The sequence below is a fragment of the Hyposmocoma kahamanoa genome, unplaced genomic scaffold (assembly GCF_003589595.1).
Source record: "Hyposmocoma kahamanoa isolate Upper Pololo Valley unplaced genomic scaffold, ASM358959v1 87, whole genome shotgun sequence".
Lineage (NCBI taxonomy): Eukaryota > Metazoa > Arthropoda > Insecta > Lepidoptera > Cosmopterigidae > Hyposmocoma > Hyposmocoma kahamanoa.
The window spans coordinates 20,538,769-20,551,314 of record NW_020654422.1 but is presented as its reverse complement, the minus strand read 5'-3'; the positions used below and the strand labels follow the sequence as shown (position 1 = coordinate 20,551,314).

At 35.6% G+C, this 12,546-nt stretch overlaps 1 protein-coding gene across 4 annotated transcripts in view; it reads left to right on the top strand.

The window, feature by feature from the left end:
- The window catches only part of LOC113235189 (teneurin-m), a 504,828-nt gene that overhangs the window by 175,399 nt on the left and 316,883 nt on the right, over nucleotides 1-12,546 (top strand). For 3 of the 4 annotated variants that reach the window (XM_026470804.1, XM_026470803.1, XM_026470801.1), the window contains one exon: nucleotides 2,852-3,056. In XM_026470804.1, the coding sequence (XP_026326589.1) occupies nucleotides 2,852-3,056 (205 nt within the window). The remainder of the gene's footprint in view (nucleotides 1-2,851; nucleotides 3,057-12,546) is intronic. The other variant, XM_026470802.1, reaches the window with a different exon arrangement.

The following is a 12,546-nucleotide window of genomic DNA, read 5'->3' as shown; positions in this document are numbered from 1 at the left end:
AAAAAATCAATTATTTATCCTTCTAGCATTATGCAGTACAATTAGCATTCCACCGGATGCTCAACTCCGCCGGCCAAGTGGGTGTGGGGGGACTTGGCAAAAATTCGACTAACGAGCTCATTGTCCTTTTTGTTTGGACCTCCTTTGTGAAGGGTTCTCGGCTCCTTAATTATCGCATTGAACAAGTTCTGTGGTTGATTAGATATTGCTCAAGATGCTTTTATTGTAACCTTTTATTTATGAGTCGGATTATTTTATTAGTAAAAAAATAAACTTTAAACTTGATAATTGCTCATTATTGCATGTCTTTATCTAATTAATGTCTTTATCTGTAATTGTTCGACGTTATATGACTCAGGTTTCAGAAATCAATGCAGTTTTATAATTAATCTGAAATTACTTCGATACCTAACCTAAGTTAAAGAAGAATCTTTAACAGAGTTTTAAAATTAATACTACTACTAAACTTCACGAAATTTCAAGCGCGTTGGTATATATCAAATACTCTCCATCTTGATAATGTTAGGTAAGTATTGTATCCAATAAAATAATTTTGTATTTTTACTCCGAATGGATTTTCGGATATGATAGAAGCTATTGTATTTTATGTTCAGAAAAGCGTATTACAGACATCGTAACATTTGCTTTCGATGTTTTTGTTGTTGTGGCGTCGACGGATTCTCTTTTACATCGAAACGTGCGTGTGTATTTATAAAACTTCTTTTATTTTTGAATGTACTGATCGTTCGCACCAATAATGCGTAGAAACAACATTAATGTTTACCTTATCAAATTGCAGTAACTTTAAAATTTTGTAATTCTATTACAGTGTTTACAACAACGATTGATGTTTTTTTTCAAATTCTTTTGACATACAATCTGCATGACTCAATTACTGAGTCCAGTAATGAGGTAGTCGAAACTAATTTTATTTTCTTTTTAGGTCCTTTGAGTTCATCCTCCAGGGATGTTTGCCTTAAATTAAAAAGTTTTAGCTTCGTCTCAGGAGCTCTTTCGTGCGGGCGGTTTATTTCCTCTTGGATACTTTTTCCTTTAATGATCTCATACGATTTAATGTTCAAGAAACCTGCTTTACTAAGCTCCGAAGAAAATGTTTTGTGTGCTATAAATTGACCTGAGTTATGGTCTGCAATAGGCGGCTTTCGTAAAATACGTTTAGATTTTCAATTACTACTGTTATATTTTCGAATCGCTTAAGATCGATTCGTGAAAATAAGACAAGCAAAACACGCCTTTACTGTATATATAACACGTGGTAATATTTACATCTATAAAATAAAATTATAATGAGCAAAGTGATGAAATGCTCTTTCATATAAGGATCTTGAACCCAATGAATGTAAAACAAACAAAATTATGAAACAGAAATGGAGTTCACACAAAAATTAAGCCTAAAACGGTACCTTTGAATAATCGTTTGCCTGTAAAAAAGCCGGTCCCAAATTTCCTCTCCAAGAGGTTGAAGTACATCTTTACTCAATAAAGGCACGACATCAAAGACTTATTCACTGATTAAAGGTATATCAGAGCCTTCAGTCACATTTTATGAAGGTTTTTCTCTTTAATTACTTTTTGCGGTTTCGAATATCCGCTTTCGCTTTCTTTGTTAATAATATTTAATCATTCCTTTCATATTTACTTGTACCAAAACGTTGTTGTGTTTTAAAAGAATCAACAAAGTTTTTTAACTGCTAATTTGCACTCATCCTTTAAGGAGACATGAAATACATGTGTATTGCCTACATGACGTGAAATAGAAGAGTACTGGAGTGGTGACCAAGAATGCGTACCAGAAGAAGACTAGGTAGACCAACTATATTAGCAAAGGAACCGAAAAAAACCTAGATACAAAAATAACCCAAGATCGAAAAAGACGGCGTGTTAATGAGGAGGCCTACATTCAGCAGTGGATGATTAAGTTATTAAGTTTCTTTATATGGTGATCATTCAAATATACGTCTGTAATATAAACAATATCTTGTCTAAGAAGTTAATACCTTGTACAATACACTTATAAGGACTATATTTGTATGTAGGCATTAATATAGTATATTATATAGGCAATAATATAGTGAATTTCAAGATTCTAAAACCTTGTAGTCTAAATAAAGCAAATGAAATCCTTTTCTCAGCTCCAAAGCGGAAACAAACTGTGACTACTACATAAAGAACGACGTCCATTGAGTTCGCTACAACTGATAAATACCCCCATCTGACTTTATCTGGCCCACGGATTGCCTCGCTTTCTCTCTATTCGCATTAAAATCCCGTATTGTATATAGCATGTATACCAAGCTCTTTGTACCCCGAAGCCTTATTATTCCTAATTATCTTTCCCTTTCTATATCTATTCCTTTATGTGGGTTCCCGACCTTTGTTATTTATTTTTGATCAAGTCGCTTCTACATTATTAATGAATGTATGGAAAAATTGCTAAGTTTAAAATGTTTTGCGACCTCTTTACGTCTTTTTTCTTTTATTGTTATCTCCTTATGGCTTTTTATGTTTGCCGTTTGATGTTATTTTTAAGCCTTTTTATTTTGTTTTTTTTTGGTATTGTCTGTTACGCGACAAAATGTATTTTCCTTGTAGAGTTTTCTAATGATGTATAGATTCATTGGGTTTCTCTCTGGCATACGTTGTGTCTTTTGATTAAAATGGTGTATATGTAGCTCATTTTTTAATATAATTTTAAAATAATTGATGAAGTTCAATAAAAATCTTGTTTTGATACATTTCTATATACTAAATCGATTATTTGTATGAACACATACTTCGTACGTCACTGTTTAAGCATTTTTTATTAACAATGCTATTATATTTGTTTTAGGCCTGGGCCGGCTGCACCCGTACGGCTCGGGCAGCAGCGGTTCCAGCGGGAGCGGGCGACGGCGCTCGCGCAACCGCGGCCTCTCCGACTCGCCAACTGCCCCCACTACCCCTACCTCGGCGTCCGATAACGCATCTGACGCGACTTTGACGGATTCCGAACTGCCTTTGGCGAGGGATTCAACTCTACTCGTGCAAAACGGTAAGTTATTATGAATATCATAATGGCCTTTGTACTTATACCAGGTATTTCTCGAAAATTCTTGCTACTAATCTCATTTGTTAAAATACCCACCACGTTTAACTTAGAAATAAATGACACTGAAGATAAATAGACCTCTCATCGATTTACTTAAATACTGCTTCCAGAATCAGTACACGTTAAGAATTGTAGTGCTTAAAAATGCAGAATGAGCAATATTTCTTTGCAACGTCGTCTACGTGTGGAGGGTCTTAATCGTGATACGCAAAATCTTGTTAACGTCCTTAAGTATTACATTCGTGACATTAGGAACATTTATCAAGCGCACGACTCCCGAACTCTAAACACGTTCAATTAATAATCTAAGCTTACACGTCTCCGAGTAATCTTCCCCTTTTTCCATTCCCTGTGTTCTCTCGTTGTAACTTTGATTCGTTCACCCTTTGTCGAATTTAAGTCAAACATACGCAAGACTCTGTGTACCACTTTCGTTTTCCGTCTCACGTATCAAACGTTTCCACGAATGTTATTTTGATTTTGCGTTTTCCTCCATTTCAAATGTTTTATTGCTCATTACTGAATGTTTTTTATTATTAAATTTCATTTTTTGCTATAATTATTTCCGCCTGCTGGAAAAATTTTATACGTGTCGAAACGCAGTGAGTGAAGCAAACAAAGCTTTCTTGACATCCATTCAAATTGTACAATCTACGAAGGAATGACTCGGCCGTTCCTCAACCGATGTGCATGAAATTTGAAAAAATACGCTACAAGTTCAAATTTTGATCTGTGACCTGAGATAATTTAGGGTCACAAGTTGCCGTGGAAAAAAAAAATCAATTGTAAAATTATGCGCGCACAAATATCCTGAAGAGTGTCTGTTACATTGTAAGTCAATGGTTACGTCAGTCAATATTGCATATAAATAAATTGCATCATTAAGAAAACAGCAATGCATTTCGGCTGTATGATTTTTCTATATAGTAAAACATTACTATCGACGCTCTCTGGACCGGTTTTTATGATATTTAAACAAACAAAGCTGAAATTGGGCTTAGAATTACCTTCAGAGCTTACAAGTATTTTCATATTATATAATTAGATTTCGTTGTTAGAATGTTATCAATTTTCATTTCGCGATTTCATCAGTATATTTCTGTTTCCATTTTACAGGCTGCTCAAACCTTTTATTCAATAATGACACTTCTAAACATAGGAAAATTTATTTGATTCTAAACTATAAATCTTAAAAGTCTGTACTATAGCGACTAGTACGAAAATAGGAGAATTTTCGAAACCGATTTAAAAAAGTCCTTAACATTCCTTTGCGTACAGGAGCAGGATTCGGCGGTAAAAGTGTTTGTGGGAATGCAAAATGAAGCATGTGATTGCTAGGGAATCGCATTATAGCACGGCCATGGATGCCGAAGGTTTAGAATACATGGAAGAGAATTTTAATATCCTTCGAACGAGGTTCTTTCCAAGTGAACCATTTATTGTGGAGAATGGAACAGAATATGGACGTATGTGTGTTTAAAGCGTTGTTGTCGGTGTTATGTATCCACCATATTACATTGTAGTATTAAGTTGACGATATATAAAAATGTATGCCAAAAATTACCTGATTTTAGGATGTAGAGTACAATTTATGAAAATTCTTATAAAAAGAAATGTGCGAAATTTTTATCACAATTGAATATTTATTTTAAAATGTGTCATAGAAATCAAGTTTTTATGTTTTAGAAAGAATTAGAAATAAACTATTTTCTTGTCAAAAATCGCGTATATTTCTTTTTTCAAACAGCCTTGACTATGGGACTTACAAAGACCCCGAAACAATAGTTTCATTTTCAATTCCCAATGCAACTTTTCCAAAATTATACGCAGAATATTCTTGAGTCTATTCCAGGAGCTTCATCGTTATCGGCTTTCATAGAAGCCACGGTGACACAAGGCCTCTCTCGCTCTCGTAATGGATTTTTATCGTGTCGTAGTCCATGAAAATTGAAGAGGAAATCCTAGGGAGCTCCGGTTTAATTTGCCTACCATCGGATTCTATAATCGTTCTAGATTTCATTGAATGCTATTTAATTGGAATTCCCTCGGTGTGCCTCTACGACTATCGACAGGGTTATTGGGTCGAATATTGTGTTCCGCGACGCGATTTCTACTTTTCAACATTGCTTGGTTACTTGGAATTTTACTTAAATTTACATTTCTATACCAGGACTTGTTTTTAGTTCACGAAGGTTTTTAAATTCGTAAAATATTAAGAAAGAAATTTCACAGTACCTTCGGCCTTCGGGAATAAACGTGCTTGTAGCTCTAGCATTCCAATAACAACAGTTCTACAAGTCCCCGACGATAGTAACGACCTGTTCCACAAATTACTGGCGAACATTTCCGATCCAACCGCTTGTTTTGAATGTTTTCCTCTGGTCCGTAAACTTTGCCACCGAAATTTGTGTTCTGTTTGTTTGCATTCAGTTTTTGGGTCCCAATTTAAACTATCACAGCTTTTATTTGTCGTTTAGTACGACATTTGTCGTTCCGTGGTCTGTTCGACCCAACCCTTTGTTTGGCACGTCGAATTTGTTCCAGTCATGTTTCGGTTCTCTCGAAATTTTGGGATAATTTGTCTGTATATAATATGGACATCGGTTAATATTTAATTTGGGTCGCGCAAATGTCACCGGACATCGTTTTGCGTCGTAAGTTAATTTCTCTAAGTGATGTTATCCATCTCTGTTGTTAGACATGTGCCGAAATATTATTATTTAGGTCAAACTTTTACTTCCCTTTTATATAACGGAGAAGCAATTAGGAGAATGATCCAAAATAGTTTTTTTTTTCTTAAGCATTCCGCTCAAACCAGGATGGTATCATTTTGTGGGAGCAATAAACTTTACACCATCGTCAACCAATCCTATCGGTTTCTATATTTAAAAACGAATATCACAAATCGGTTGGGTCATAAATGGACGACAAGTCGTAACCGGGAGCTGGCCAGACGAATGTGTCAAACAATTTGATACGCGCTTCGAACGACATTTTTATGTCGCGATATTTCTGTAGAGCGAGTGTCTCCTTTAATTGCCGCTATTAAACGCATGTTTGTGACGGATCGTCGAGCGATTGATGGCTTTTAGGGTTTTTCTTTCTAACAGTGTCTGTAAAGTGGAAAATAATTTACTAGATCTGAGTTCCGTACGTTGTTCCTTTAGAAGAACTTGGTTAACTGTATTGAAACATATAACCAAATTATAGTAGGCAGCGTACTTTTAAAAACTTTACTATATAGCTATTTAAACTCAATATAAAGATGACTCGGTCTGTAGCTCACTTGGAAAGCGCGGAGATCAATCAGATCGAAGATTTTTTCTTTTTTTGTGTGTATAATAATAATTTCACTGTATAGTTGTCCTTAATAATCTCAGTACAGAGTACTAAAAAAACCGACCTCAAAAGTATGTGGAATTACGTTGAAATATTCCCTAGTTCGCCACTATACAGGACTTGACACTGGAGATAATAATAATCGGTTCTCACTACTCAAAGCATATTGGGAGAAAACGCCTTGAATTGGAGGAATAGCAAAAACAACCATTAAAATAATAGCTCCTAAATTAAATTAGGCGCAAATTAAAAAAATGAATCTTCATGTGTGAACAGCCACACTTAAAGGTGGATGATTTTCTTCAAAATGAAATGAGACGACTATGGAAGTACCCACTTTCCAACAAAAAAAGAATCATGAAAATCAGTTCACAAATACCGGAGTTATCGCGTAACATACATACAAAAAAAAGAACATACAGTCGAATTGAGAACCTCCTCCTTTTTTGAAGTAGGTTAAAAATTATACAACGCATTTAATGTTCAAAGGCTACCGACCAGTATTCAAATAAAGCTTGCATTAACGGCATGCCATGTAACCCTGATAGTCATTTGTCTCTATCATTACGAATACATAGTTTCTATGTAAGAAAGAGATCACACACGAGATAGTGGTGCGTCTTATGTGGAACAATCATAATGAAAGCCGGAAATTCGTTAACGAATATGGCAGCGGTTCGTTAAATTTTATGTGTGTTTGTTTAATGAATGAATGTCTTTTTAAATTTCCATGTGTCTCTGAAATGTGTTTTTGTAATCTGTAGAGAGAATGACAAACTGTTAAACCAAATGTGTTAGTTACACAACTTCGTATTTGAACTTGATATAGCATACTGAAAAGCTATAAACATTTGTAATTTTATCTTTATTTTTACTGGCCATAGCGTTCTTTGTTCACTCTTATCTTGAAATGTCTATATTTAAAAGCATGACCAAAGTCCTTTTTATAATTAAGATGGATGATTCATGAGCAAAATTACCTGAAATAAGGTTGTAAATATAAAGTACTCAAAGGCAGCGTCATGATTCCATTTTTTACACTATTTTACACCTCGAAATTGCGGAATTAAGGTTTCAGTATTCATCCATCTAGGGAATTTTCGTAAAATTTCGTTCGTTTCAAGCACCCCTTAATCCTTAAGACGAATATCTCAAACTCACGAACGGAGCGGAATAATCGCAAGGTTGTGACGAGCGAAAAAATGTATAATTCGTCACTTAATCCCAGCACCAAGGGGATTTCGGGTAACAAATATCCAGCATTAACTGTGACAGACGCAGTTGATGTTAAGCGCTAATAAAGACCCAGTAAATGTTACGATCGTATCACCAGACCTAAATTCACAAGCTCCAAAATACTATGTACAAGAATACATATTTGCCTCAGGTGCCCGTAGCTACAAAGAAAAACCGATTAAAAGGACATTATTACAAAAGATGTAAAGGCCTGACAATAGGGAAGATTTCACCAGTACATTAAGCATAAAAACCCTTCAAAAAGTGGAAGAAAATCCTATAATGCGTAATGAACTGAGGATCATTACCACGCCGAAGACTAACCGTAAGTTAAAAGCGGAACTATTCTATAATACAAAAGAAACGGGCATTAGACGTTGCCTTCGCGGATACCAAGTGAATTTGTTAGAAACACTTAACGCTTTCACGTCCGCTCATGGTTTGTCAAGTACGCTATCACGCATTTCGCTTGTTATTTATACCAATAGCTTTACACGACAAACCGAACACAAAGCTTGAACCTCCTTAGTTTGCTCGAAAGCACAAAGGACTTTTGTATCAGTCGGCCGACTCGGCAGACCCGAAAAATTCCTTTGCGAGACCAATCCTTTAATACTAATTGAATCATAATTTAGGAGAGGGAAAGTTTCTTTTTATGTAAATCTTTTGGTCTCCGAATATTCAAAGGCCTGAGAAATGGGGCCCTAATAATCTTAAAACTGGGAAATTGCGAAAGGAATAATCATAATTTGAATGAATTTTTTAGACGATAAATTTATAACACGAAGAGCTTTTCTAGAATGAATAGCTCCCGAAATGCACATATTACGGTCATAATAAACTCAAGCATGTAATCATATTTAATGAACGGTTTCCACTTTTTAACTTATTGGTTTTATATTGATTTTTGTGTTAAGTTGGGTTATTGCTTACATTATCATCGGTATATCTTCTAGAAATGTCTTTAGAAATACGAAAAACTTTCTTCGGAACATTTATGTCAGCTTCCCTTTTCCTTTTTATGAGACATTGCCATCTAATAACCGTATTTGCAAGACATTGAATCAAAAAACAATTTACTGACACACGCAGCTCGGCTATAAATCTCGAGGACAATTTCCGAAATTTTTCTATCTCCAAGATTTACACAGCGCTCATCTCAAAGAAAATCGCACCTACAATCCCATTATCGATCCCCTATTCCAGTACAATTTGCGATGCGCTGGCGAGGGTGAACAATTTTCAAACTTAAATGAAAATATCACAGGAAGAACCTTGCGTCTGCTTCCGTATCGACAACGTCTTTCGCAACTCGTCTATGTTCGCATCGGCGCTGTCGTTCGCAGGTCTTTCTATCCTTTGTCTTAAATTTCGTCGTCGATATTAAGCTGTGAAAGTTCTGACAATTTTGTCATACTGCTTCCGTAATCTACTTTAAGACTCGATTTACAAAGAAAAGGATTTAATACGGATGTAGCCAGTATGCGGACTAGTACACATCACATCATAACATTATATAGGTGCTTCTTATAAGCTTCACATTGTAGACTTCTTCATACTTCATGTACTTTAGTTTTTTGTCAAGAATTTATTTCAGGTCTTTTTTTATAAAGTTTTTTTAAACAAAATTATTTAAATCTATTCATTTGAAAACCAATCGCGGATACTAATTTCTTTCAAAGGTATCTCTCAAAATCGCCTATGGAATTTGCAATTCGTACAAATCGACAAAAACTTCCCAAGCTACATCCGAAGTACAAATTTTTTTATAAAACAAAATCACAGAACTCTGCGAATCCAATTGTGAACTATTACAGAAGTTAAATAGGAAAAAATAAAGACAATCTATTCGAACAAAGACTCTAGTGAGTTCGTCGTAAGCCCCTATTTACATCGTTAGCTTTCCATTTTCACCTTAAAGCAATCGAATGGCTATTGTTGTCGATGGAATGAAAGTTCCCTGGCTGTGCTAGCGATGAAACGAATGTACCTTGGTGAAGCGTGGAGGCGAAAAAACAAATTGTACTCAGGCATAGATAGAATTTTTCTATTTTATCGGATAAGCTACCTTATTACTTTTTAGCCGGTTTTATGATTTTTTGTTACTTATAAGTTAACACTGCTACTGTGTTGTAGTGGTTGTGTACAATTTATTTAGTTTTACTGATATAATAACACTTATTTTAATACAAAGTAACTCTCTTATTATACGTAAAACTGTGCTCGATAATAATAATAGGAAAAAGATATTAAATATAAGTTAGTTTCGGTGGCCCATCGGTTTGCATAGTTAGGTGATCAGGTGGTTCCAGGTCTAAATCGCGATGTGATCGATTTGGGAAGAGAACTTTTATAAATAAGCTCTCCTCTAGGGGCGAAGCCAGACCCAGAGGTACTTACACCGCCGAGTAATTCCACCTGGTTTCTCATACTTCAGGGAGGTCCTTGGCTAATCACCTGATTTGAATTTTGATTTTTTTTATACGTAGCATATATTTAAATTTTTTTAATTTTTAATATTTTTTTTAATAATAACGCACACACTCAACATAGCCCCGCACTAGGGAAACCCTGTGTCGCGGGTGCCATGGACACACACATAGACAACCACAAATTACACCCAAACTCACGAGAGAAATGAATGTAGGCCATACAAATATTTCTCCCGACCCGGGAATCGAACCTGGGACCTCTGCGTGGCAGTCCGGCATGGTAACCGTTCGGCCACAGAGGCAGTTAATAATCAGCGTTAATAATCAGCGTTTTCAATTTATATTTTCATTTTTGTTGGTTCATTATGTTGTATATATATTTTTTTTGTTGCTAATTCTTTCTCATTGTCAGTTTTTGTTTTTATTTTCTGCATTCTTAGCACGCTTGCGCACTGCATGCGATTCGTAGTCGTTCCAAATCCGAGACTAGTCTAGAAAACTAATCTAGAAAGCTCGGACCTATTTCGGATGTCGCTTGTGCACTAAGTCCAATACAAATTCGAGAAAATACGAAAATCGCTTGTATACCCAGAGAAAAAATTATCCCTGTGACATTTCAGATCGTCATTTCTCAGATACGGAACTGGGGGGTCTACTCTCGATCTCCGTCCGACATCCGTCCGAAACAGTTACTGTCAAATAAGTAATATTTGACAAAATTAAAAGACAAGTATCAAGAATGAAGCTTCATTCGCATCACGCGTCTTTTCATTTGGTCAAGTATTGCTTATTTGGCAGTAATTGTTTCGGACGGATGTCGGACGTACCCCCTGATACGAATCGGACGTAGAGCGCAAACGCTCTTACCTTCGATCCTTGTGATACTTCAACAAATGTGTAGTGAGAGCAAAAAATAAAGACTAAAATTAACTTATTAGCCGTGGGGCGACGGCTTAAGAATACATTGTCGCCTCCCCATACATGCCCGTGGGGGTCGTAAGAGGCGACCGAGGGCGTCACAAGTGTCCATCTGCTTAGCATTGTGGTAGGCTCTGTGCCGACTGGATAGCGACCACAGTACACACGGCGGAAAACCCTCCACAGTGAAACGCTTTTGCGAATCGCGTTCAGGGATCAGTTGGTGTACATCCAGTGCATTTGGCCAGACCGGCAAAATGATAGTGACGGAGTGAAGATATTTGTGTTTTCCATCCGTTACTCTCATCTCTGGACTGTATTCGCACTTTCCATCAGGCGCGGTGCAGTCATTTTGTCGAGTCGCAATAAAAAAAAAAAAATAAATAAAAAAATAACTTCTTAACTTTGTACAATTTAAAATCACTATCTGTTATACTATGCACCAGTTCCTATATTATTTCAGATATTGTATGTAAACATTGTGTTTCTGCAATTGAGTCCTGTGCGGTATTGCCAGCAGTATTTTGTAGAAAGACAAAAGACCGCTGAGTATCCAATAAAATACTGGCGAAACAACGCGTTCCAATGCTTGTAGTTACAATAATAGAGATACATATTGCATGTGTTTGGGATATCAGATAATATGTAGCACTAACGTACGGCTAGTTACAACTTTGCCTCGTAATATTTCTAAGAATTCATTACAACTGTCTGTTTTGTTATAATTAACATTTCTTCCCTTCGAGATATTGCCAGGTTAAGGTTTTTTCTTGTAAAAAATATCGTGGCAATTTTTAGCCACCGAAATTAGATAGTGAATACTAGAGAATGACCACCATATAATTTAACATAAAAAGACACATTTAACTTACTTTGTGCATTAGATATTAAATACCACTATCTAGACATTACTTCTATTATGACGACCTTCGTGGTCGAGTGGCTCGCAAGCCGATTTTCATGGTGTGGCCATCTTTCAGGTTCCGGGAAGAATCCCCGGCCGAATCAATGTAGAGCACCTAACTTTCCTATCATTATTTTCTCGAGTCTGGGTGTTTGTAGTACTGGCGTTGCTTACGATATCCATAACATGTGGTTAGTTGAGTTAGTTTTTTTTATTAATTAGTAGTATTTGTTTATATTTATTACAATTACACTTAAGTAAATAAGCTATTTCTATCTAAAAAATAATTAATTTACGAGTTACTAGTCTTGCCTTAGCAATAGCTGATAGATTTTTGTTGTAATGAAATTAAAAAACATATTATGTTGGTAGGTAGGTACTATAGTAATCGGTTATTCTCGGACTAGTGTTCACTACCTAATTTCCGTGGCAATTTTTATTATTTAAGTATTCAATTTCTTTCAACGTGCAATATTATCTCATTTGAGTGATCCCAATATAATTAACAGGTCTTTCATTGATACTATTTCGCCTAGTAATTTATTCGATGAGTATACTTATTTAATTAAATTTTTATTGAATTGATATTCAATTATTTTTTGTGAAAT